Source organism: Fukomys damarensis, unplaced genomic scaffold, assembly GCF_012274545.1.
Source record: "Fukomys damarensis isolate Sample0158 unplaced genomic scaffold, DMR_v1.0_HiC HiC_scaffold_38, whole genome shotgun sequence".
Taxonomy (NCBI): domain Eukaryota; kingdom Metazoa; phylum Chordata; class Mammalia; order Rodentia; family Bathyergidae; genus Fukomys; species Fukomys damarensis.
The window spans coordinates 2,466,844-2,489,138 of NW_022900950.1; the positions used below are offsets into that span (position 1 = coordinate 2,466,844).

Here is a 22,295-nt window from a genome sequence, read left to right on the forward strand (position 1 = left end):
AGCCGTAGGCGAGCCAGCTCCGCCTCCCCGCCGGCCCGCCCCGCCTCCTCTCCCCTCCCCGCCTCCTCTCCCCTCCCATCCGCCCCTGTTTGGCTCCGCTTTCCAGATCTTTCTCGAACCCGCAGCCTTTTCGGCAGCCATTGCCCGAGTGCAGACGAAAGTGGCGGAAGTCGAGGCTGGGAGCATCCTCCACCGCCGAGCGAGGGCTCGCGATCCTCCCAGGCGGCCGAGCGCGCAGGCGCAGCTCCCAGTAACTGCCGGTTGGAGGCGTCCGAGCCGCAGTGAAGAGACCCCTGCGGCCGGACGCAGCTGAGGCAGTGGCTGCTGGCGTCTACTCCCTCCGCGGTTTCCTGACGCCCTGCCCTATTTTCAGAGTTTGCGACCCGGAGTCCTGTCTCTGATTCTCGTAGGAGTCGCGGTCCCAGCAGGAACGACCCACCAGAGGACGTGGTCCCTGCACCCGAGGCTTCAGCGCCGGCAGCCCGACCATCATCAGAAGGCGGGATGTCTGTGGTTGGCATTGATCTCGGCTTTCTCAACTGCTACATCGCTGTAGCAAGGAGTGGCGGCATTGAGACCATCGCCAACGAGTACAGCGACAGGTGTACCCCGTAAGTGCCCCTTTGCTCGTCACCCAGCCATAAGACACATCTTCTCCTGTCTTTAGGTCTGCTTTGTCTGCAGGTTCCCTGTGTGCCCCTCCGGGCGCGAGCCCCGACTGACAGGTGCAGCCCCAGGGCACATCCCCGGCCACCGCAGATTGTGGGCCCAGGTGCAGTCGGACTTCTCGCCAGGACGAGGGACTCCCTGGCTGGCTCTTCTCCTTTCCGTGACGCCGTCTTCGACCCCGCCGCAAGTTGCGTGGAGGGGCTGGCGTGGGGCTGCCTTGGCGGCGTCGGAGCAGGAAGGAAGGGCCCTGGGTGCCTGTGGGGGCTCGCTCGGGATTGTCCTCCGCTCTCCATTCTGCCCTTCCTCCTGCCCGCGTCTCCTAGGTGACAGCTTTCCCTCAAACAAGTAAGGAGAGCTTAGACTGCACACTTGAGAAGATGAATTGCAGGTTCATCTGGCCCCGATCCCCCCACCCCACCCCCCGCCTTGAGAAATTAGATCATCTGACCATTTTGCAAGGGCGAAGGTTAATAGTGTACTCATAGGGAAAGACTCAAATGGGAGTTATTTGGTCTTATGTATTGGTCATGTAAGTCAATTAATGGAAATTAGTGGGTTAAATCCTACAAGCCAAAGAATATTTCTAGACTAAATCATTGGAGAGTCAGAGGTGACTATCCTGTATGAACATGATTGTGAAGTGCTGCTGTTATGAACACTTGATGGAAGACTTAAGAATGGCATTATGACATAGAAACACATGTTGCCACATGTTCCCTTGCTCCTCTGCTCTGGGATGTTTGTTGGCAAAGAAAATGTGACTAAGTAATATGAAAAAATAATATAAGTATTCCATTGTAAGCTCCTGTTACATGTAATTTTATGAGGAGACTTCCATGCATTGCTTTTTATGAAAAGTAATAGATTTGACTCTTCTGAATGGTCCAGTGTTAACTAGGATCAATGTTAAATGATCTTTAAATGCCCTAATTACTAAAATTCTATGAGTAGTTAAAATACATAGCAGTTTGGTGAAGATTAGCTTACCTGATGCAGGCTGTGCTTTGATTTCTTTCCAAGAATATTCCAGAATGTTTTATACCACTTTTTCCTATATTTACTCATCTACATGTCTTCTATTGAAATTTTGGGTGTTTACATTCTCTAATGTGGACATAGGTCAGGTAATCCTCACAGTACTGTTTGAACTTTTTTTTTCTTGTTTTTAAATCTTTTTCTGATGCTTTTATACACAATAAGTGGCTGAAACAGTGATTACAAACTACTTATGAATTCATCTCTGTATGATTTTATGTCACAACAAATACAGCTTTTACCAGCAAAAAAAATAGGAAATTAAACTCTTTCAGCAAAGTAGAAAATAATGGAGACAATATAACTTCAGTGATTGAAACTACAGGAAAAAAGTGAAATATCAGGTGGACATTCTCCCAGTCCTTTAAAGCTTTATTCTTTCATTCTTTCATGTCAGAAGCCAGGATTATAAGAAACATATTGCATTTCCATGCTTGGAAATCTCTTCAGTAGTGAGTAGGTGACTCTTTACTGAGCCTGGTAGATCTTACAGGAAAGAGTTCTTTAAAAATTAGACTGCTAGAGACTTGCAGAAATTTCCATTACGATTGGCTTCTTCTGTGTGATTGAGATTTAATGTAATATTTCTGGTTTATGTGTTTGATAGCTAATATTAATACAATATTTAGATTCAGTGAGCCAAATCTAAACTACAAAGGAGGTCTGAGGTCAAAGGATCATTTTCTCACTTAATTTGACATCTGCAAATTTGATTTCTCTGTGACTGTACACTTTCATTTATGTCAGAAATATATCTTTTATTATTACTAAACACAGACACTTGATAGAAGTCTGGTAGTGCTCTTATACTGTTTATTTAGTAAGGCTTAACTTACCGAGGGGAGACATTGCTCTTCCTAGTCCCAGTATATTTATTAATTTGTGAAGTGTGTCCTTTATAATAAAAGCCCTACTATTATAGAATCTTTGCTGTCATGCATCACAGTATTTCATAAGGGTACTAATATTAAGGGTATGAGTGCTACCCACCCTAAGTAGTCTGAACAAAATAAAAGGAGCAGAAAGACTTTTTGTTGCTTTTGCTGTCTTTCACCACCATGAACTGTTGCCCCTCTGCCATGTGCCACCCTGTCTTGGAGCCAGGTGATTATGGACTGAAACCTCTACAGACTGTGAACTAAATAAACTTTTACTCCTTTAACTTTGGGTGGTGGGTATTTTGTCTCAGCAATGAGAAAAGTAACTAAGACACCCACAGATGGCCTAATTTCCTTCCACTTGACCCCACCTTTTTCCTAAAGGTTCTGCTGCCTCCCCAGAGCACCAGTATGAAGACCAAGCCCTCAACACATGGGCCTTTGAGATCCAATCTGAGTGCCACATGGTGCACACACCTGTAATCCCTGCTACTCAGGAGGTCGAGGCGGGAGAATTGCAAGTTGCAGGCTAGCTTTGGCAATTTAGTGAGACCATGTCTCAAAATAAAAGAGATTGAGGGTGTAGCTCAGTAATACAATGCCCCTGGGTCAGTACCTAGCACAGTAGTGCCAAAAAACAAAATAGAGTGCTTGTAGTAGACTCATTTCCTACATAAATTGAAGAGAAACAAGTTAACATTATGCATGAAGAGACAAAGATAATCCTTCTGCAATTTTTATTTAAAAATTATTAAATAATGTATTATTATTGAAAAGTATAGGTATATAAAAAGAAGATAAAAATTATAATTTCCCTACCTAAAAATATAACTTCAAGATGGTTGTGTTTGTTTTAAAGAAAAGACATACTTTATACTATTGTGTTTGATAATGTATTTCTATTATGTAAGTTTTAATGTTTCTGTATAATCATTAAATTTAATCCATCCTCTGTTAGTCATTCATGTTTTTATTTTTGCAAATGCTGGAGGTAGTACCTTTTAAAATAAATTTTCAGTCCTTAATTTATTCATCTAAATTCTTAGAAGTATAGTTACCAGACACATTTTTAAGGCCTTAGATATGTTCATATTATTCAATTAAGTGTATAAATGATATGGGAATTTGAATTTCTATTTCAGTCTCAATATCAAGGTGATTAGTTTCACACATGGGGAATCAAACTACAGATAAGAATCCTCATTCAACATCAAGTTAAAGCATCTGGTCAGCTATAACTGTTAATACTAATGATTGCCATGTGTTAAGCACTATGCTTGAACTTGAACCTGAGTTTAGTCATACCATCTATCTTTTTACCTCTAAGAAGCATAAAGTATAAAAGTAACTTAGCTAGGAACTGCATAAGTAATGAGAGAGTCCATTTCAATACTTTCTGACTACAGAACCAAAATATCTTTCCATTAGCCATTGGAATAAGGATAATGTGAATGTACTAGGTTGATAGGAATATTAGTAGTTGAACAGATTACTTGGCTGACAGTTATTGTATAGAGAAACATTTTTGCTCTGCCATAAAACATTTAATTTAATTTGGGGTAGTTTCTAAGATCTTGTTTTAAAATGTTTTAATAGTGTTTGTAAGTTATTTTTAAGGGCATGTAAAAATTTTTGAAAGGTCATAAAAATACATAAATGTAAGTATAAATGTGTGGAATAAAGCAGTGTAGAAGACTATAAACAACGGATATTTTGGGGCGGGATTTAGCTCAGTGGTGCCGCCGCGGGCCTCACAAGCTCAAACACTGGAGTTCGATCCCTGGTACCAAAAAAAAAAAAAAAAAAAAAAAAAAAAAAAAAAAAAAAAAAACAAAAACAAAAACAAAACAAACAAAAAAAACAGATTTTTCTTGGAGGTAGAATTTTGTAGGGTATGTGTTTAATATACAACACATAATGGTTTTCGTTTGTATGAATATATTTTACAATAAGGAATATGGATTTTTAAAATTGGAACAACTAGCTCAAAGATTATTGCTAAGTATATTGTTAGTTTTATCATCAGAATTCTATATTGGACTTGATATTTAGTTCTCTAGTTTACTGTCTTGTACTTTTACCCTGTTTATTTTCAAGTGTGTGGATAATCTAGAAATATGGGGAAACTTTGTTTAAACACTGTGTCTCAGATGTGAACTACTTCTTCAATTCATAAAATAGAAAACAGTTTAGTGTGTTTAAAAATAAACTAGATTAGAAAGTGTTGAACTCCAGAGGCTATAGATTTCTGGTAGAAGTTTTTATGATGATGGTGATGGTGGTTTTAGGGGAAAAGGAGGCTTTTATATCTTTCTGTTGAATATTATTTTTACTGTATGAGTGTGGTTTGTATGTTTTTCTGTAAGTTTAAGTTAATTTTAAATATCTTCAAAGCAGGATAATAGAGAGTTAAGTCTTTCTCTTTGTCCCTTCCTAACTACACTTCCTTAAGTTTAGTGTGTATGTTTCTAAATTAGATGATTATATGTACATAACTGGGATATTTCTCTTTTTAACAAAAGTACCATTATATTACACATTTTGCAATTTGCTTTTATTTATCTCAATACTTTGAATATCTCAATCTTGCATACAGTATATGGTGTACTTCTTCATTCTTTTTAATAGCTATACAGTATTCCATTGATAGCTAAGCTATTATAGGCAGACATTATTTTGCTGTTGAAAAACTATACAAGAAAAATTTGGTGAATGCCTTTTTTTATTTAACCAAATTTGATTAAGTTAATGAAAGGGTAGATGGCTCAAAATGTAGCAGAGCTATATAGCTAAGACTATTTTAAAAAGTATTTTAGTATAAAGGCTGAGGCAGGAGGATCGCCATGAGCTTGAGGTCAGCTGGGCCACACAGTTCAAGGCCAACCTGAACTACATAGCAAGACTGTCTCAAAAAAAAAAAAAAAAGTATTTTAGTATAAATGTTAGCCACACACAACAAAAAAAAAGAATTCTTGAGTCATGCCCTTGCTCTTGTGAATGAAAAGTTCCTAGAAGGAATTATAACTTACAAATTATCTATTATGAGTTTAAAAGGTTTAGTAAAGTATTAATAGTCTTTTTTTTTTTTTTTTTGGTACCGGGGATAGAACTCTGGACTTTATGCTTGCAAGTCATGCAGCAGCACCACTGAGCTAAATCCCCGGCCCAATAGTCTTTTTAATATATGGTCATAATAAAAATTAGTGATGAGAGTTGTGTTCTGATAAAACTTAACAAAAATAGGTAGTAGGTGGTAGTTTGAAAACTCTTGGTCCTAGGCGGTCATAATCAAAAGAACTAAATTATTATGTATTGATATTTGTGTTTGAATTGGGTGAATTGTATGTAAGATCAGTTTTTTTAAATATAATTATAGTTTATTATAATTTTAATATGTTTCATTTAATATTATAATTAAATGTAGCTTAATCTTATTGTTCAATATTGTATGTACTATGACTGATCAGCTTTTAAAATATTGCATCTATGGCACACACTTGCAATCCCAGCACTAGGGATTACATTAGCCTGAGGAGCTATCTATCATTCCGTTCACTCAGTAAGTACCATTATGTACCGGACAAAGATCTGGACCAGTGCTTTTTCAGTAGAGCTTTCTATTCTGTATATCTAGTTTATGTATGGTTTCTGTATACCCACTGGCTACATGTGTGTATTAAGCACTTGAGTCAGAATAGTTCTGAGGAGCCAAGGATTTAGCTCAGTGGCACAGCACCAAAAAAAAAAGAAAAGAAATAGAAAAGAATAATTCTGAGGAACTGAATTTTTCATTTTAGTTAATTTAACTTTATTAGCCAAATATGAGTAGTGGCTACCATACTAGATAGTACAGACCAAGGCAGGGGGCATACATTATATCTACCTCATGGAATTCATATTCTAGTGTGGAGAAACAATTAATACATTATATCAGATGGTGATAATGTTGTATAGAGAAAAGTTGGGTAAATGATGAGCTATCAGTGTTGGGGGAGGAGCAAGAATGTTGTTTATATAGGATTTCCAGAAAAAATGTCTCTGATATACTATCATTTGAACAGAGAGAGCACAGCCATATAGATAGATTTACTCAGAGTATTCAGAAAGAGAGAACAGCCTGTACAAGGGTCTTTAGATACAAATGTGGTGGACATCATCTAGAAATGGCAAGCAGGCTAGTTTGCCTGGATTGAATTTATAGGGTGAAACAGCTAAAGATGAGACAGCTTTATTGGTTGTCAGGAAGACTTAAGTACCTTGTGAGACAGAGCACAATTGGACAGTTTTTGCAGAGGGATTTTATGCTCTTAGTCTTCAAGAGGATTGCGTTGGCTTTGCTATTGAGAACAGAATTTCACCTTTGTTTTGTGTCACTATATCACAATACTTGAGACTGGGTAACATATAGTAGAGGTTTATTTGGCTCACAGCAGTGGTAGCCGGAGGGTCCAAACTGTGTGTACAGGTTCTGGCAAGGGTGTCTGGTAGCTGTATAAAAACAGCAGAGAAGTAGAAAGGAAACCAGCCATATGCAAAAGGGGAAAAGCACATGGTCCAGTCTCACGTTATAACAAATTGTTCTTTGGAAACTAATCCAGTCACATGATACCTAACCTACTTTCTTGAAATGGGTATTAATCCCTTCTGAGGATACTGCCCGAAAATGTACCTAATCATCTCACTCCGGGCCCTACCTCTTAAAAGTTTTACCACCTTAGTGTTATTAAGTCAGGAACCAAGTTTCCTGCACATAAACCTTTGGGGGACAGATTAGTATAGCAATATCTATATATCAATAATGTCCCTTTCCAGAACATGGATACATATTTTAAAACTTTATCCCCTTTCTTGTATTAATTCAGAAATCACTACTTCTTGCTTTTCTGAAGCCCTGTTATCTGGAAGTGGCTATTCTATTCTACCTTTTGCTAATATTCTTAATACTATATATTCTCTATGTTGTTTTCTTAATAAACTAAATTTTTTACTGGTATTATTGTATCTTTTACTGTATATACATCATACCTATAAATGTTTGCTAGTTAAATATTTCCCTATAATTAAAATTGCACTCACAGAAACATTTTCTTGAATTACACAATGAAATGGTAGTTAATGAAAATGTTATTCTATACTTGCTTTGTTACATTTGAATGCAACAATTAAAATAAATCATTTGTATAATGTTTATTACATGCCAGTTATTCAGAGCATTTACCTATATTTACTAATCCTCACATAGTACTATGAGCAGGTATTATCATCACTACCTTCCAGATGGGAAGTTGAAGAAGCAAATAGTGGTTATATTATTTCTGTACTCGGCTGTCAAGGTGGTAAAAACAGGATTTAAATCCAAGCAGCCTTGCCTTACTATATACAATAATTCCTTTAACAGATCATAGACCAATAGAATTGGAAAAACAATTTGGGGGAGCAACACTTTAAAAAAAATTCTAACACTTATTCTGGCTACTATCCCATTATTTAGGAAAAATTTAATTAAACTATGTATATTTTTATCTCCATATTTTTAAAATAACATGATTGCATTAAGCCTTTTAAATGTATTTTAATAAGAAGCAAAATAATAGTACATTAATATAAAGATGCCATGGAAACAAACAGTATTTTTGTTTTTCCCTTATTTAGGGCCTGTATATCTTTGGGCTCAAGAACTCGAGCCATTGGAAATGCAGCTAAAAGCCAGGTAAATTGTTAATGTGGAAGTTTTGACTTAGAAGCAAAATTAACTGAATCATGCTAACAAAGTTACCATTAATTTTTCCTATGTTGTCACTTTTCTATGAGGGATAATGTCTCTTGAACATACATTTCAATGACAAGTAACCAGTGCCTTTGTAAAAGATGGTGGGAAAATAGAGGAGTACATTTCTGGGGTTGCCTATTGCGGTTGCTACTACTTTTTTATGGAGCCTGTGTAGGTAAGTATGTAGACTTCTGAAAGGCTTATGAATAGAATACTAATTTTTATTTTTGTTTTTGCTTTTGTGTTTTGAGACAAAGTCTCACTATGCAGTTCATTGAACTCGCAGTGATCCTCCTGCTTCAGCCGCCTGAGTGCTAGGATTATAGGCTTGAATCACCATGCCCCACTAGAACACTAACTTTTAACATTTGCTATATCAGGACTTGTTTTACTGAACTAAAAGCACTTAATTACTTCTTTTGTTTCATATATATCTGGATCTTCTTTCTTTTGAAATAATTTTAATAGGGCCTTTTTCCTTATAACTTGGTAAGACTAATTGATTCATTTATTCAGAAATTTTTGCTTATGTTTTTATCAAGGTTGTTTTTTATAATTGTCATATATATGAAAAAATGTATTTATCTTCTACTTTGATATTATACATAAATAATGAGTTTGGGCTAAAATGGTTCACTTAAGTTTGCATCTCATATTCTAGCAGATCTTGTAAGTATATCATAGATAATTGGACTCTGTAAAGAAAGCAGTGGTGCTGGTCATGGTGCATACCTGTAGTCCTAGCACTCAGGAAGCTAAGGCAGGAGGATTCTTGCAAGTTCAAGCCCAGTCTGGGCTACATAGTAAATTCTGTGCTAACCTGGACTACACAGTTACAGCCTGCCTCGAAAAAATTAAAATAGAAAATGAAAAGCAAACCATAGGTCATTTTTCTTAGAAGTATATAAACCAACATAGTTATGGAGCAGTCTAGTAATTTTCATATCATAATTGAAGATCAACAAGCCAGGTGTGGTGGTGCATGCCTGTAATCCCAGCACGTGGCAGGCTGAGGCAGGAGGATCGCTGTGAGTTCAAGCCCAGCCTGGGCTGTATAATGAGTTCCAGGTCAGTCTCAATTATATAGTGAGACACTGTCTCAATCGCCCCAGCAAGGGCAGTTACTGGGTCACAATATACAGTACTATGTAGCTTGAACTACATGTTCTAGTTAAACAAATTATTTTGCCAAAATACAAGCCATTAACAAAATAAGCCTCTTTCACTTAGCACCATGCTACATGGAATGGTTTTTAATATACAAGCCTAGAAACATGTTTCTTCAATGGCTGGTACATGATAAATTTTCACAAAGAATTAGATATCAAGAAGAATAAAATATTTGCCAATAAAACAAAGGTTTTTATTTAGGTTGAATAAAAACACAGACATGAGGGCCAGGGATTTAGCTCAGTGGTTTCACTGCCTGCCTTGCAAGCTCAAGGGCCTGAGTTTAATCCTGGGTACCAAAAACAAAAACAAACAACAATAAAAAAAACCACAGACATGAAAATAGAAGAAATAAATTCCCAGTCATGGTGGTGCATGCCTATAGTCCAGCACTTGGGAGGCTAAGGCAGGAGGAGGCCCAGTCTGGAATACACAGCAAGCCTCTGTCTCAAAAACAAATAAATAAAAAGGAAAGAAATAAGAAATCAAGATATAGTACATTGAAACAGAAGTGTTGAGAAAAACAAAGAGGAGTTGTAGACAGACATTCATGTTATTTGAAAAAATTTTGAGGTTTTGTGTTCTCTTTTGAAGACAATATATTAATCCCTAGGATAAGAAAAGAATATGAGAGGTAATACTTAAAGATGTATATATTCTCATTGTATCACTTTACTATCATTAGGAAATCAGAAAACTGGTTATAATTTCTGAACTTGGATCTATAGGGTAAGGGGACTTGCTGACTATAAGTATTAAAATAGTATTTTATATTCATTAAATAATTGATAAATATGTGCTTACTGCCAACAGATAGTCACAAATGTAAGAAATACAATTCATGGCTTCAAAAAGCTTCATGGGAGATCATTTGATGATCCTGTTGTGCAGACAGAAAGAATCAGGCTTCCCTATGAGCTGCAAAAGATGCCTAATGGAAGTGCGGGAGTTAAGGTAAGCTTTATATTCCCATAATACAAATATATCTTTAAAACAAAACAAATATGATAATGTTATTTGTGGGAGTTTTCCCCTTTGGACACAGTACATACATACCCAAGACATTATGCAGGTTTTGTAATAATTTTAAGGCCAAAAAAAAATCTAATTCAGGTAATAACTTCTCAATTGAAATGTTAATTTTATTGATAAGGAACATACTATTAGTATTTGTAAAACTACTTGTAAAAATAGCTGAAGTGCATATGCAGAAGAGTACAGTTTTCTGAATTTTTGTATGAAAGTAATGTTACCTAGAAAAATTTAAGTGAACAAGAATTTGAAGAGAAAAATTTCTGCTGTGTTCCATGGTCATGGGCATTCCAAAAATGGATTGCTGCACAAAAATGGGCTAAAGGATAAAGGCAAAAGCTTATGGTTGAGAAAAATAGACCCAAATAGTATGTTAGTTGCTTTGAGTTTTTCTAATTTAGAAGATTCTTAATTTTTATAAGTATTAAAGCAAACTTATCTTCTATGAGATGGATTCTGGATTTTTAATTCTACATTCCAAAACAGTTAGAAATTGGTTAATAAAAACTTGATTTTTTTTTCAAAAGTAGAGGGATACCTCAAAATAAAGTTACTATGTGATCCAACAGTTCCATTCTTGTCAGTACCCAAGAAACTTGAAACATGTGCACGCAAAAACTTGTACATGAGTATTCATAACATCATTTTGGGGAAGAAGAGAATTTCAGATAGGGTCTCTATGTATAGTTCAGGCTGACCTTGAATTCACTTTGTAGCTCAGGCTGGCACCAAACTTGAGGTAGTCTCCTGCCTCAGCCACCCAAGTGCTGGTATTAGAGGCATGCACCACCACACCCAGCATAATAGCATTATTTATAATAGCCAAAAAGTAGAAACAACTCAAATGTCCATCAATTAATGAGTGCATAAATAGCATACCACACATCTTTACAATGGAATTGGGCCATAAAAAGAATGAAGTACTGGTAAGTCCTACAATATGCATGAGCTTTAAAACATTTCAAGTAATATAGAAGTATAACATATATCAGGGACAAGATGAAGGTGTCCAGTCTCACTACTCCTGTTCAACTTATACTACCTAAAACTTTAACCATAGCAATTAGGGAATAGAAAGAAAAGATAACATAGGAAGGATTTTTTCATAAAGTCTTTTCCTATGCCAGTGTCTTTAAGAGTTCTGCCTAACTTATCTTCCAGCAATTTTTTAGTGTTTCTGTTTTAATATTTAGATCTTTAATCTACTTGGATTTTAGTTTAGTGCATGGTGAAAGATAAGGGTGTAGTTTTAATCTTTGGCAGGTTGAGATGCAGCTTTTCCAACACCATTTATTAAAGGGCTATCCTTCCTCCAGTGGGGACGGTCAGCTCCTTTGTCAAAGATGAGGTAGCTGAGTACATCTGGAGTTGTTTTTGTGTCTTCCAATCTGTTCCACTGATCCTCAGGTCTGTTTCTTTGCCAGTACCATGCTATTTTTATCACAGTGGCTTTCAACAGTATAGTTTCAAATTGGGAATTGTTATACCCACTGCCATGTGTCTGTTGCCTAGGATGGCTTTTGCTATTCTAGGTCTCTCATAGTTCCAAATGAACTTTTGGATTCTTTTTTTCTAGTTCTGTGAAATACAGTGTTGGAATTTAAATTGGCATTGCATTGAATCAGCACAGTTTGTAATAGCTGAAACTTGGAAACAGCCCATTTGCCCATCAGTTGGAGATTGGATAAAGATGATGTGGTTTTTCTATAAAATGGAATACTACTCAGCCATAAAGAATGAGAAATTAGACTCATTCATAGGAAAATGGATACATATTGAGGATATATTCCTAAGTGAAATAAATAAGTCACACATGTGTAAATACCGAATAGTTTCTCTGGTGTGTATAAACTGTAATAGTACATAAGATCCTAATGAGATTACTGACATTGTGAAATGAGAAGAAAAGGGCTAAAGGTGTAGGGGAAGTAGGAAAGGTAGGGGGAAAGTAATAAAGGAAAAAATATATGAGAAAATGAAAAAATGGAAATAAAGTGTTTGTAGATGGGGAGGGGAGGAGAGGATGAAGGGAGGGCAGCGACAAGGGGGAAAAAATGAGAACCAAGACCTGTCATGTAAAGGTACAAGATCCCAATAATGAATGTAACTGTACTGTATACCTAAAATGTACCAATAAACTCAATGAGAGAAAAAAAAAGCAAAAAAAGAAGATACTGAAAAAAAAAGATAATTTAGGAAAGGAAGAGGTCAAACTATCCTTGTCACAGATGACATGATCCTTTATATAGAAGACCCAAAACAATTCCAGCAGAGGACTCCTAAAATTAATAAAGAAATTCAGTAAAGTAGCAGATACAAAATAAATATTAAAAAATCAATAACATTCATGTGCATCAAAAATATACCCACCAAGAAAGAAATCAGGAAAACAGTCCCATTCATAGTAAACAATCCCATTAAAAAACAAAATCCCATTGTTAAATGGGAAATAATTGCATTAAACAAATGCTACTTAGGAATTAGCCTAACCAAGAAAGTTAACACCTCTATAATGAAAACTACAGTATATTGAAAAAAAGATAAGAGGTTATCAGAAAATTGAAAGACATCCCCTGTTCCTGGATAGGCAGAATAAATATTGTTTTAAAGGCCATATTCCCAAAACTGATACATAGATTTAATGCAGTCCTAATAAAAATATCAACAGCAGTCTTTACAAAAAAAATAATTATACAGATCCAGAAGAGACCTAGAATAGCAAAAACAACCTTGGACCTCAAGTTATATAACAAAGCTACAGTAATAAAAACAAAACAATGGTACTGTCACAAAAAAGCAGAATATACTATTAGTGGAAGAGACTAGAAGATACAGGAACAACCTCAGACATGTTCAGCTACCACTCCTTTGACTCCAAAAATATAGCCTGGAGAAAAAATAGTTTCTTTAAAAAATGGTGCTGGGAAAACTGATCATCTACATGTAGAAGACTCAATTTAGAGCTGTGTTTCTCATCTTGTATTAAAAAACAAAAGGGGGAGTCAGAGATTTAGCACAGTGGACCCAACCCTTCCTCAAAAGCGCAAGGTCCTGAGTTTGATTCTGGGTACCAAAACAACAACAAAAAAATTCAAAATGAGTCAATTTTCATAGGTATTAAACGAGAAAAACCAAATCTTCTGAAAGATAAAAGTAGATAAAACTCTGAAAGACATGGGCATAGGCAAGGACTTTCTGAACAGAACCTCAATTGCACAAGAAATAACACAAGGAATCAACAAATGGGATTAAATTAAAAAAAAACTTTTATATAACAAAAGAAACAACAGTGAAGAGGCAATCTACAGAATGGCGAAAAATTTTTTATTACTCCTTAAAGGATTAATACCTAGAATATATAAAGAACTCAAAAAAATTAAACCCCCAACAAATAAAAAATATACAATTAAAATGAATAGACACTTCTCAGGAAGAGAACTACAAATGGCCAATAAATACATGAAAAAATGTTCAGGGCTGGGAATTTATTTAGCTCAGTGATACCACTGCCTGCCTCTCAAGCACAAGGTCCTGAGTTTGATCCTCAGTACCAAAAAAAAAAAAAAAAAAATCAACCTTTTGACCTTTAGAGAAACACAAATCCAAATAATACACTGTACTGAGATACTACATCTTACCCCAGGAAAAATGGGTTATCACTAACAAAAACAAGAAATGCTGGTGAGGTTGTGGGGAAAAAGGAACCTTTCTACATTGTGGGTAGGAATGTAAACTAGTACAAATGTATCAAGTTGCCCTTTCTAAAAGTGGCTCATCAATTAAATGTTACTAGGTTCTGGAGTTGGATTCCAGGTCCTTCTCATCTTGAACAAAGACTTGAAGAGAAACAAGCAGTGGCCAAGTTTATTTGAAAAAATAAAAGTGAAAGAGGGAGAAACTGACTCTACAGAGCTAGTTTGGGCTGAGTAAAAGAAAAATAAAAAAATAAAAGGATACCCTGGAGAAAGCACAGTGGGCTTCTGTAAGTAAAGTCACAATACCAAGTTGTGGTATCTGTGTCTTTTAGTCTATCCACATTTCAAGGAAACCTGTAAGAACTTCTACATACAGATCCTAAGAGGTGGTGCTGGGATTCCATGCCTCAGGATGACATAGGGTCCAATCCACCCTATGGAAACCCTTCTGGAGAGAAGTACAGATGCAGGTCTTTGGAACTGTTCTGCTCATGTTTTCTGGGGTCATATAATTAACGAGGTCTTATCTACTCCAGCCATTTTTGCCATGCCTTAATCTCCTATATCACAGCAACTATGCAAATCAGTATAGTGATTCCTCCAAAAACTAAATTTTATTTGACCCAGCTTTACCTCTTCAGATATCTTCCTAAAAGAATCAAAGACATTATATATAATGATCCATGCATGCTCATATTTATAGCAGCACAACTCAGAACAACTAAATCTTAGAAACAGCCTATATGTCCATCAACAGATGAATGGATAAAGAAAATGTGTGTGTGTGTGTGTGTGTGTGTGTGTACACACACACATACATATACATATACATATACATATACATATACATATATACACACACACACACAGAGTAGACTACTAATCAATTTGAGTCATTTGTAAAAAAAATAGATATACCTTGGGATTATCATGCTAAGTGAAGTAAGACACAGTTAAATATAACATGTGAGAAACTCAAAGTATAAATATTTTAAAGAGCAAATTAAAAGAAATTATATCTGGGATCACATGCCAGGGATCCCAGCACTTGGGAGGCTGAGGCAGGAGAATTGCTGCAAGTTCAAAACAAACCTGGGCTACATAGTGAGTTCAAAGACAGCCTGAATTACATAGTGAGACCCTGTCTCAAAACAAAAAAAAAATAATAATAGGAGCTTGGCATGGTGGTACATGCCCATAATCCCAGCACTTGGGAGGCTGAGGCAGGAGGATCGCTGTGAGTTTGAGAACAGCCTAGGCTACATAGTGAGTTCCAGGTCAGTCTCAACTACACAGTGAGACCCTGTCTCAAAAAAAAAAAAAAAAAGATAGGAAACAGAGGGATAGACCTTGTACCAGTGGGAAGGGGTCCTAGGGTTGGAGGTTGTATCAGTCTCAGTGCTGACAAGGTAGGCTTATAATGGCCGCCCACAGAGTCAGGTGTGAAAGACTATAAAAAGGCTGTCTGCACACTTGAGAGCTGAAGGATCCAGTCAAGTTCAAAGGCCTGTAATTAAACGACACTGTAATGTCCTGTGTGAGTGTATATCAGGAAGGCTAAAGGTTCTGCACTGGAAGGCTGAAGAGTCTGTGCTGGAAACTAGGAGACATTGTGCAAGGTGAAGGTGAAAACTGGAGTGCCTCCAAAGAAACTGAAAGCAATCTTCCTTCTTTATTTCCCTGCTATCCTTTTTGATGATAAACCTATCTGGGTTTCAGTAAATCCTCACAGCCACACCACAGCTATGCTAATCCAATATAGTTGGGCATTTCTTACTCAGGTTGACACAGTTAACTATCACAGAGGGAGGGGAGGAATAGAGGGGAAGAGAGTAAAAAGGATTAACATGCAACATGTGCATGTACAAACTCCTCACAATGAATATATCCAGTATGCATTGCAAACATGTACTAATACAATTCTTTAAATCCACATATAATATTCTGTATGTTTGGAACGTTCAAAATACAGCAAATTTTACAGGCAGAATGCAAATTAGTGGATGCTGTGTGTTAAGGGGAAGGGGATATGGGGAATGACAGCTAATGTGTACTGAATTTTTGAGGGGATGATAAAAATATACTCAATTAGATGGTATTGATTAGTGTACAATTTTGTGAACATACTAAAACCTGAATTATACACTTCCAGATGGATACATTTATGCTGTGTGAATTGTTGTATCTCAGTAAAGCTATTTTTAAGAATTAACTTTCAGCTTGATACATGTGTGCTGTGCATAGTAAGATAAGTCAAAAACAAAACAAATGCTAAAGCTGTATTTTAGGCAAACATTTGCACATATAGGAGGGTTACAACCTAGGAAGCTAGGTTATTGGGTGGGTTATGATAGCAAAACTGAGACATAAAATAAATTCAGATATCCTTTAAATCTTTTAAGGCCTGCTTAGTGATTACCTGTGCAGTTTTATTCCAGGTTAAAATTTAACCTAATTATATTCTTTTGATTTTATTCTTTAAATGAAAAAAATATTGCTCATGCTTTGTCATTGGGCTGGAGAAAACAGGATAGATGTGTTTTTTGTTTATCTTGTTTTGTTTTGTTTTGTTTTGTTTTTGAGACAGGGTTTCTCTGTAGTTCAAGCTGGCCTTGAATTCACTATGTCGTCTAGGCTGGCCTCGAACCCAATGGCAGTTCTCCTGCCTCAGCCTCCCAAGTGTGCACCACCACACCTAGCTACAATAATGTTTGTAAAGACTACCAAGACTTAATTTTTTAAGTGATATAAGTTTTGTGCATTCATAGTATCTGTAAGCTAGTTCAAAAGGATTTGAAAAATCAGCCGTGTTGATATATGACAGGGGGTGTCACAATCCCAAACTGGAAACTATACTACAAAGCCACTGTGATTAAAAAAAAAACAGCATAGTACTGGCAAAGAAACAAACCTGAGGATCAGTGGAATAGATTAGGAGATACAGAAATAACTCCAGACATACTCAGCTACTTCATCTTTGATGAGGGAGCCAACCATCCTCACTGGAAGAAAGATAGCCTCATTAATAAATGGTGTTGGAAAACTGTCTTTCAACTTGCCAAAGATTAAAACTAGATCCCTATCTTTAACTATACACTAAACTAAAATCCAAATGGATTAAAGATCTAAATATCAAAACAGAAACACTTAGTGGAAAATAGATTAGGTAGAACTCTCAAAGACATTGGCATAGGAAAAGACTTTATGAACAAATCCTCAACAGCATAAGAACTTGCCCAAAAAATCAGCTGGAATCTCATTGTATTAAAAAGTTTTTGCAGTGCAAAAGCAACTACCAACAGAGCTATGGGGCAAAAATTTACCAGCTACTCCTCAGACAAAGGACTACTATCTAGAATATATAAAGAACTTTTACAAAATCAAACCCAACTCAAAAATGGGCATCTGAAATGAACAGACATTTCTCAGACAAGTAAAAGCAGCAAATAAACATATGAAAAAATGTTCAACATCACTGGTCATTTGAGATGTAGATGAAAACAACACTGAAATTCCACCTCACCCCAAAAAGAATGGTTGCTATCATGAAATCAACCAATAACAAATGCTGGAAAGGTTGTGGGGAGAAAGGAGCCCCTTCTCCATTGTTGGAAGGAGTACAGACTGGTACAACCACTGTGGAAATCAATATGGAGATGCCTCAAAAAATTAGGATTAGAGGTTCCATTTGACCTAGCTATCCCTCTGCTGGGTATCTTCCCAGAAGATTTAAAAGAATCATCCACAGTGATAAATGTGCACCCAATGTTTATAGCAGCATAGTTTGTAAAATGTAGCAGTTCTTTAAACATTTTATAGTGTTAATAAGAAAAACTGTAATCTATTTAAATAAAACTAACCCATCAAGGGATAGGTTGGCCAGAAAAAAAGTGACATTTTCTAAAGTAACTTTTAAATTTCATATTTAATTTTATATTAATTTATAGTTGTCCCTAGAAATTTTGGAGTTATGTATGTTAAATTTAAGAAAATCTGGGCTAGGGATTTAGCACAGTGGTGCTGCCACCTGCCTCACAAGTGCAAGGTCCTGAACACAATAACAAATGTTGGCGGGGATGTGGGGAGAAAAGAACCCTTCTCCATTGTTGGTGGGAGTGCAGACTGGTGCAACCACTATGGAAATGAATATGGAGATACCTCAAAGAGCTTGGACTGGAGGTTCCATTTGACCCAGCCATCCCTCTGCTGGGTATCTTTCCAAAAGAACTAAAAGAATCATATCACAGAGAAGTATGCACACCCATGTTTATAGCGGCACAGTTTGTAATAGCTAAAACTTGGAAACAGCCCATTTGCCCATCAGTTGGAAACTGGTTAAAGAAGATGTGGTTTTTCTATAAAATGGAATACTATTCAGCCATAAAGAATGAGAAATTAGATTCATTCATAGGAAAATGGATACATATTGAGGGTATTCTCCTAAGTGAAATAAATAAGTCACACGTGTAAATACCAAATAGTTTCTCTGGTATGAAAAACTATAATAGTACATAAGATCCTAATGAGATAATTGACACTGTGAAATAGTAAGAAAAGGGTTAAAGATGGAGGGAAAGTGGGATGAGTAGAGGAAGGGTAATAAGGGAAAAGAAAAAAATATGAGATAATGAAAAGATGAAAATAAAGTGTTTGTAGATGGGGAGGGGAGGAGGGGGTGACGGGAGAGCAGGGGTAAGGGGAAAAAATGAGAATCAAGACTTGTCATGTGGAGGTACAAGATCCCAACAATGAATGTAACTGTACTGTATCCCTAAAATGTACCAATAAACTCAATTAAAGCTGAAAAAAAAAAGAAAAAAGAAGAGAAAATATTTTTCTGATATTTTCATTTCCTTTTCCCCAATGACTATAAAGCTTTTATTTTAAACCCACAGAGTTAAAAGTTTCAAAAGAAAAATTGAGACTTTTTCTCCTTCATTGTTTATTGTATCACATTTGGAGAATAAATTATAAAAATTGCTTTTGTATAAAGTGGAGGATAAAAGATTAGAGACACTTGACAGTAATTTTATTGGTTGTAAGATAATGGACCCTCAGAAATGAGAGGTGTTATAAGTGTTATCATTTAGGTCATGATCCTTTAAATTTTTTCTGGTATGAAAGTTTGAGCCCAGGATTTTATCTTTTTCACTGTTGTATATCTACTACATATAAAGCACAAGGTCACTAAATATTTATTTGATGAATGGAATAAATGACAATCTCTACCTTTGATTTTAGGTGCAGTACCTAGAAGAAGAGAGACCTTTTGCAATTGAGCAAGTTACTGGAATGCTGTTGGCCAAGCTTAAAGAAATTGCAGAAAATGCTTTAAAGAAACCAGTAGCTGATTGTGTGATTTCAGTAAGTTTTACTTCAGTAAATCATATCATCCACTGTATTCATGTTATATAGTAATTCATTTCTTCCCTTTATACTTTCGTCTCCTATCTACCAAATAGCCTAACTTAATTTAGAATTTTTCTTTTTTAAAAAATTACCTTCTCGGGAAAAAATTTCTGATTCAAATTACCATAAGTTATTGTGATAATCAGCAAATCTGACTATGTGAATTCTTAGTGGCTATTTCACCACACCCATCACTTACATAAGAATCTTACTAAGTAGCACTTACCTTCCCACCTCCAAGAATTTTAATATTTTTTGGTAGAGTATACAGTTTCCATTTGGGAATCTGAGGTTCTATAAATCCTATGTCAGAAAAAAGATCTTTTTTTAAAGGGTCTTTAACAAAACATTTGATTACTTAGCTTGTCTCTTGACATTCCACTGAATATTGTCAACTAATATTTAAATTACATAATGTTGTGTTAATATGGATATATTACTACATAAGAGTCTCGTGTCATGAGAAAAAGAATCATGAACTCTTCAGTGAATTTAGTAATGCATTGGCATTTGGAATTTAGTAATTCACTGGCATAAAGAATGTTTAATGGGAGAAAAGCATAAAGCTTCATTATTTTATCCACCTAGTAATGTAAATAATAGTTTACCATTGACTAGGTACTGTTTTAGGCATTTTGTATGTATTAACCCATTTAATCTTCAGAATCACTGACAAAGATATTATTAACTTCAGTTTTGCAAGTTAAAAATTTGAGGGATATAGTTCATACTCAAGCTCATGTTTGTGACTTTGATTACACTGTCACCTGAATGTTTATGTCAAATGATAAAAATTAAAAATCCATCTTAATTTCATATTTTCCCTGTTTAACCTTGCTTTTGTTTTCATGTCAGAAATTAGTGTCAGAACACAGTAATAAGAACTCTCAACTGTGACTAACTTTGTGGTTGGTGTATTTGACCCATTGGAGCTCTACAAGGACAAATATTTTGTTTTGTGCCCTACGAGATCCCTAGTAAATACAAACTTACTTGGTTCATAAGTTTAATGAATTTTAGATAAACCATAAATTATAATTTAAGATTTTTTTAAGGAGAATACCAGATCAGGATAAGCAAGCTTATCAAACAAAATTCAGGTTCTTTTCCTAGTGTTAATATATATTGAATGAAATTTTTGAAATCAAAAAACAAAACATTTGAGGAGACTATTTACAATTGGAGGGGGGCCTTAAGTTATCCTGTGCATGACTATACTTAATAATTAGTTTTGTAGAAATTTGTAGGCTGAAAGAACTGCTTTCTTTGACAGAAACAAGTATAGATGAATATTAGCTTTAAGTCTGAGTACTTAATTTTTAGAGGAAATAGTTAATTTTTTAATGATTATAAAATAAATACATGCAATACATATTTCTACTTTTTTGGAAATTTAACCACTTTAAACAGTTGGGATTTTATTTTTCTAGTTGTATATACATACAAAAAATGAAATTATGCTATACATGACTGTACTAATATGATGTACTATTCCATGATAATGTAGATCTACCTAATTCTGACAGTGACATTAGGATACCATTATATGAATATATACTGTATTTAATCACATTTTAGCAGTCTTAGGTTTTCACTTTTTCATTATTACTGACATTTTCTAATAGTTCAGTGTTAGTCTATTTTTCATTACTATTATCAAAATATGTGAGATAGAATAACTTTATAAAGAAAATAGGGTTATTTAGCTCAAGATTTGGAAGTTGAAAATCCAAGATCAGTTGGGCACATTAATTTAGCCTCTTAATAATAAGGGTCTAATAATAGTATTATGACAAGAATGTGTGTGGGACATTGCCAGACAGGAAGTCAAAAGATTGGGGTCCACTCCAGGCAGTGGCCCCCAGGTGACCTGAGAACCTTCTACTAGCTCAACTGTTAAGAGTTACACTGAAAAAGAGCCACACTGAAAAGCAAGCTTCTAATATGTGAGTCTTCAGGGAAACAAACACTATTCAAAGCCTAGCAACCAGGGCTGGGGATTTAGCTCAGTGGTGCCACCACCTGCCTCACAAGCACAAGGACCTGAGTTCAATCCCTGGTACCAAAAAAAAAACAAAAAACGTAGCAACCAGAATAATATGAGAAGTGTTTAGATTAAGCAAACTTTAAATGGCAATTCTGCCGTTTACTTTAAATGGTTAAAACATTTTTATTTAATTAAAACATTCTCTGCCTAAAACTTAAATAAGTTTTAGTGCAATTATTTTACATTTTTCTTTGATGAAATATTTAAGTAAATGTGTTACCTCAAACTAACTTATTGTTTTTATATATCAGGTTCCTAGCTTTTTTACTGATGCTGAGAGAAGGTCTGTACTGGCTGCAGCCCAGGTTGCAGGCTTAAATTGTTTAAGACTAATGAATGAAACTACAGCAGGTAAGCATGCCAGAGTTTAGAGAATTACTATCAGAAAGGTTTTTTTCTATCTAATAATATAGTTATTTTTAATTCTTACTGTGTATTGGTTCTTGTAAGCTTGTTGCTTTGTAGTAGAACGTTTTGGAAGAAGTTAAATATGTCTTGTTGACTATTAAGAGTACTTACTATTATAGACTTAAAGATGAGTAGGACATTAAAAAACTATGAAAAGTGAATTTACTTTTAAACTAATAATT

At 35.5% G+C, this 22,295-nt stretch overlaps 1 protein-coding gene across 3 annotated transcripts in view; it reads left to right on the forward strand.

Moving 5' to 3' along the window:
• The first annotated feature begins 108 nt into the window (after positions 1-108).
• Hspa4l (heat shock protein family A (Hsp70) member 4 like) overlaps positions 109-22,295 on the forward strand; it is a 54,893-nt gene continuing 32,706 nt past the window's right edge. For 2 of the 3 annotated variants that reach the window (XM_010618851.3, XM_010618850.3), the window contains exons 1-5: positions 110-611; positions 8,235-8,292; positions 10,336-10,476; positions 19,491-19,613; positions 21,957-22,056. In XM_010618851.3, the coding sequence (XP_010617153.1) occupies positions 505-611; positions 8,235-8,292; positions 10,336-10,476; positions 19,491-19,613; positions 21,957-22,056 (529 nt within the window). In that variant the 5' untranslated portion in view covers positions 110-504. Of the gene's footprint in view, positions 612-8,234; positions 8,293-10,335; positions 10,477-19,490; positions 19,614-21,956; positions 22,057-22,295 lie in introns of all 3 variants that reach the window. The other variant, XM_033759890.1, reaches the window with a different exon arrangement.